This window comes from Cherax quadricarinatus, chromosome 5 (assembly GCF_038502225.1).
Source record: "Cherax quadricarinatus isolate ZL_2023a chromosome 5, ASM3850222v1, whole genome shotgun sequence".
In the NCBI taxonomy this organism is placed as follows: domain Eukaryota; kingdom Metazoa; phylum Arthropoda; class Malacostraca; order Decapoda; family Parastacidae; genus Cherax; species Cherax quadricarinatus.
The window spans coordinates 71,695,189-71,701,188 of record NC_091296.1 but is presented as its reverse complement, the minus strand read 5'-3'; the positions used below and the strand labels follow the sequence as shown (position 1 = coordinate 71,701,188).

At 35.2% G+C, this 6,000-nt stretch overlaps 1 protein-coding gene across 2 annotated transcripts in view; it reads right to left on the bottom strand.

Moving 5' to 3' along the window:
- Window positions 1–1,497: 1,497 nt before the first annotated feature.
- Window positions 1,498–6,000, bottom strand: part of LOC128684992 (longitudinals lacking protein, isoforms H/M/V) — a 331,763-nt gene continuing 327,260 nt past the window's right edge. The window contains exon 6 of one of the 2 annotated variants that reach the window (XM_053771408.2): window positions 1,498–2,977. In XM_053771408.2, the coding sequence (XP_053627383.1) occupies window positions 2,621–2,977 (357 nt within the window). In that variant the 3' untranslated portion in view covers window positions 1,498–2,620. The remainder of the gene's footprint in view (window positions 2,978–6,000) is intronic. The other variant, XM_053771404.2, reaches the window with a different exon arrangement.

The following is a 6,000-nucleotide window of genomic DNA, read 5'->3' as shown; positions in this document are numbered from 1 at the left end:
AAAAGTCGATGCTGCTGAAACTTTTCTCGATTGTAATGACACCAAAAGAATGAAATTTGATAGAAAACTGATGGAATTACGTTCTCGCGAAGTTAGCGACCTCGGCGATATTTACGAATCGACGATTTCGCCCACTTTGAGCCCTATTTTTGGCTAATTCCATTGTTCCAGTTGACCAAACCCACAGCTATTTCTTTAGAACTCCATTTTTTTCTATCGATTGAGTACAAGAAACTGCCCATTTACCGATTTCAACTACTCAATAACGTGGTCAGAAATTTGCAATTTGGCCAATTTCATGAAAATTAAAAAACATGACAATTTCAAAATAAGGTTCAGAATGAACAATGCAGACATTCCTGACTCTAAAATAACATTTTCTTTGTTCATCAGTCAGGTCTCCAGGCCCCTCTGATATTACTCTTGCTTTCTATTTTGAATTTTTATTCCAACAAAAAATAGAAGATTTACTGTTATGCAGACTACTGCAATACTGTAATAATTGTATAAATAACATCAACCCATTCATGACTGCATATTAGTATGGCTAGTTGGACATTTATTGGACAATGACATCATTTGTTTACTTTTGAACATCGGCAAAAATCAAACATTTCCCCTACTTTGAGCTCCATTTCCAGGTTCCTTTTATAGTAAAATCAATCAAAATCACCTATATTTCTATAATATGTTTTCCATTCTATCAAATGAGACCAAGAAAACGAGAATACAACCATAAATACTATACAAAAATAGACCATAAAGTCGGCATTTTAATTAAAAAAAAAAAAACGGTCTGAGTTTTTTTTTCTCATTATGCACTGCATGCTCCAGGATTTTTTTTATATGGTGCACACTGACCACACAGACCCATTCTCTCACATGTGGGCCTACCAGCTTTCTCCTGCTTGATTTGAAGCCGCTAGAATTTATGAGTATATATACGTCAAACACGGTACCTCGTAAGACGTATATATATGACCTCGACAGTCAAAGGGTTAATTCTGTAAGAATTTTTTTTTTTCAAAAATTCTTGGACCCTGGTGCACCCTTTGAGATTTGGCCTCTGGACCCTGAAAGGGTTAAAGGTCCTAAACAAGCACATAGACATGCTTTGCAATCTTTACTAGTATAATAATTGTATTATGCATCAGGTCACATGCAGGAAAGCAGAGTGGTTTGCCTGTGTGATAACTGGGGCATGAATTTATAATAGTGTACCAGTATTGTGAAGGAGGGATGGGGATATTGCAGTTGGAGGGTAATCTGATTGTGATGACAATACACTTCTGGTACAATAGTGATTGAATGAGTGATGATGAATGAGTTGTCTTTTATGGGTGACCCTGCCTTAGTGGGAGATGGTTGTTGAATTATAAAAACAAAAGTACTTATTGTTGTAATATTAATTCTGTACTGTAACTAATATCAATAAATTTCTTTAAAGAAAACAAGCTGATATCTATTCAAAATCACTAATGTAATTAAATAATGACATTGTATATAGGCTTACTTTTATTATGACTTAGAAGGAACATTACATAATTAATTAATATCTGAAATTAATTACCCTGTAGTTTATCAACTACTTATTTAAATATGCAATTATTAGCTTTATTTTGGTTTGAATTCAATGAAACTGTTATCTTCATTTATTTTGTCCAGTCTCATGACAATTTTATCTCCACTATATTCATCATCTTGGTTCTTCCCTAGCATAATGTACACTATTATAAAATTTGCAAACTCTAACAAGTTAGTAATTTAAAATGTTCACCCTTCCCATCCTAGGATGAACACCATCACTGCCCCACTCAGCAACTTCATGTACCCATTACATTATTAAGCACTGTAACTTCATCCAGGATTTCTCACCTCATCTCTCTCTCTCCAAAAGTTCTTCCTGTACTCAGCATAACATATTGAAAATGACTTCTACATTCTTTCAGTTCTTCTTTTGTACTCCTTCGCTAGTCTTTTGATCTCTTATTTTTTCCACAAGTGTCTATTTGATTTGTTAAATTGACATACTGTTTATTACTCAAGTTATTCATCAGCTCTTACTGACTTTGCACATTGGTGACTAAAGATCAGTCTTCAGAACAGCATCATGAACACTGAACACATTATAGTCCCCAGAACAGCATCATTAATATACATTCCAGTCTTCAGGCCAGCATCATTAGTATACATTCCAGTCTCCAGGCCAGCATCATTAATATACATTCCAGTCTTCAGTCCAGCATCATTATCATACTTTCCAGTCTTCAGGCCAGCATCATCAACACACATTCCAATCTTTAGATCAGCATCAACATACATTCCAGTATTCAGATCAGCAGTCCATTCCAATCTTTAACTTTTTCATTATTTAATACACTTCATTGAACACTCAAATGAGAAAGTCTTAATTCATTATGCTTAATGAAACATGTGGTAATGAAAACTGGGTTTTTTATTATCATTACTGAGTGAAAGGCAAAGATGTGTTTTCAATAAACAGTACTGCAGTACTGAGGTATTTAATAATTTTATTGCATAGTATTGATACAGTGTACACATTTCAGTCATATTGTATGAGATTTAAGGATAAAAAGTGTCACATTTGCACTAATCTGTTTTAACTACTTAAGTTTTGGCAAGAGGAACGATGCTTATGAAAAATGTGTGTTTTTAAATTACTGCTGGTCTTTGCACGGTATGGGCAGAATGAACATGCAAAAGGCTCCTCTCCAGTGTGTGTTCTAATGTGTTGGTTCAAGTTTCCTTTAACAGCTGCACGATATGGACAATATGGACAAGCAAAGGGTTTCTCTCCCGTGTGAATTCTGATGTGGCGTTCTAAGTCATTGCTGTAGTTGAAAGATTTGGAGCAAAACTGACAGCAAAGTTGTCCCCTTGATCTTCTGTTCTCTGTCAGTTCATCTGTTCCACCAGCAACAACCTGCTGCTGATGCCCTGCAACCAAGGAATCTGTCTGAAAATAGAAACATAAATTTTAAGAAAATGGCCATATTAAATAAGTGGTCACAATAACAAGAATGAATCCTGACTTAACATGCAATCTTGCTGAATGTTTTAGAACAATAGCTACAACGTTAACACAAGATTTTAAATTAAGCATCCATATGCGCAGAAAAGTATTTGCAACTTTCAGTATTATATCATAAAGATTTGTAATGAAACACATATCCTTCAAGAAGAAAAAATAATTTTCAATTTTGATAAAATATTCTAATTAGAACTTTGGTTTCATTAATGAAAGCAGGCTTACACACAACTCACATAGTAAAAAGGTAGAGGCAAGATCCATACATAGCTTTAAGAATAGTTACTACAGGATTCACAAAACCCAGAGAGAGTGAACCCAGCAGCAGCCAGTCGAGAAGTGTGGCTAGAAGTTGAGACTCAACCCTATGCACACCTCAGACAGCCTTCAGTTACATTTAGTGAAATGGTAAGAATATGTCTTACAATATAATCAGAAGGACCTGATTATATGGTGGGTTAGGTTCCAGGCTACTGCCATAAAGAAAATATCACCATAAAGTGAATCTCCCTTGTTTTCACTTTTATATGCATATAAATGCCTGATAATATGTTTACACTATTATAACAAGAGCAATAGAACTAGGCCTAAAAAACAATAAAAAGGTAAAATGCATATAGTGTACACTCATTACTTAAAATATTTTTGTTTTTTTTTAGCTCATAGTGAGTGGTGAGTAGTATTAGACCCTAGCATTAGCCCTCAGCAACAGTGTTTGCCAGTCTTAATTATTTGTGCTTAACAATATTTTATTACATGTAAAACTACATTTTTATACCACGGAAAGAAATACAGTTTGTTTGTTTCTCTTTTGCAGCTTTGAAACCAGGCACTGACTTCTCTTCTTTAGCAATAAATGTCTTGGAAAGCATCTTCCAATACAATGTGGTTTCATTCAATAGAGATGCACAAATTCTGTAAACAGTGTTTTTGGGTGGACACGTAATAGACCCGGTCAGATCGACTCAGATGGACACACATTAATCTGGCAGTTGAACTGGGAGTGACTAGTGACACTAAACAAACTATCTTCACATTAATGCAGTACAGCAACATATCCAGGCTTACAGCAACATACCCTGGCTCACAGCAACATACCCTGGCTCACAGTAACATACCCTGGATCACATCATGTATTTATTATTATCATGGGGGAGCGCTAAACCCATTGGGATTATACAATGCCTGCGGAAGGGGGGGAGGATTGGAAGGCATTGAGGTTCAATTCAGGTAACTGGAGCACAGATTCAGTTTGCTAGATCAAGAGCCCCCTCACCAGTATCAAGAAATCTCCATTGAGAGGATCCCTGGCTCACAGCAACAAACCCTGGCTCATGTCATAGATGTATTAATGAAAATGTCTATAATAATGTAATATATGATATTTAAACCTTTCACTGTTGGTGCCGTAGTACTATGGCTTACAAGCCAGTGTTGGTGCCGTAGTACTACGCCAAAATTCTAGCGGCTTCAAATCTAGCGGGAGAAAGCTGGTAGACCTACATATGAGAGAATGGGTCCAAGTGGTTAGTGTGTGCAGTATAAAAAAAATCCTGCAGCATGCAGTGTATAATGAGAAAAAAAAATTGACATGTTTTTGGTTTAAAACACTGACTTTGCGGTATATTTTCATATGGTATTTATGGTTGTATTCTCGTTTTCTTGGTCTCATTTGAGAGAATGGAAGATATATTACAGAAATAGAGATGATTTTGAATGGTTTTCGAAATAAAAGTACAGTGGACCCCCGCATAACGATTACCTCCGAATGCGACCAATTATGTAAGTGTATTTATGTAAGTGCATTTGTACGTGTATGTTTGGGGGTCTGAAATGGACTAATCTACTTCACAATATTCCTTATGGGAATAAATTCGGTCAGTACTGGCACCTGAACATACTTATGGAGTGAAAAAATATCGTTAACCGGGGGTCCACTGTACCTTGAAATTGAGCTCAAGGTAGCGGAAATGTTTAATTTTTGCCGATGCTCAAGAGTAAACAAATCAAGCCATGTGTCCAATGCATGTCAACTGGTGAGTCTAATATTCTTTCACAAATGTGCTGATATTATTTATACTATTTTTACAATAATGCAGCAGTCTGCATAACAGTAAATCTATTTTTGTGTGAATAAAAATTCAAAATGGAAAGCAAGCGTCATATAAGAGGGGCCTGGAGACATGACTAATGAATAGAGAATATGTCATTTTAGTGCTAGGAATGTCTGCATTGTTTATTCTGGACCCTATTTTGAAATTGGCCTTACTTGAACTGTGTATGAAATTGGCCTAATTACCAATTCCTGATCACTTTACAGGGTAGTTGAAATTAACAAATGGGCAGTTACTTGTATTCAATCAATAAAACAAATGGAGGTCTAGCAAAATAGCTATGAGTTTGGTTGACTGGAACAATGGAATTGGCCGAAAATAGGGCTCAAAGTGGGCAGAATTGCCTATGCGTATATATCGCCGAGACTGCTAACTTCACAAGAGAGTAATTTTGTAAGTTTTCCATCATATTTCGTACTTTTGGTGTCATTACCATTAGAAAAAAGATTCTCTATCATTTCATAAGAATTTTTTTTTTTTTAAATTCTTCGACACTGAGAGCAAGTTTGTGAGCAGGGGTCTCGACAGTGAAAGGGATATCTGTCCAAATGTAGATCTACATTCTCTTGCCCAGCGCTTTGAATATTTTGAAAAAAGAAAATAAAAGAAAAGAAAAATTATTAATAAAGATTACATTTTTTTTATATGTAATAATCTAAAAAAAAAATGTTAAGAGTCAGTACTTATGGAAATATAAGACAGGAAAGTCAGCGCTTGTTGCTTACCTGATGGCAATGTGAAGCACTGCCACGTGCAGAAATCTTGCTGATATATCTTTTTTACTCATTTTTTTTAATTTATATAATTTTTATGTTCTGATAATTACAATTTATAGTA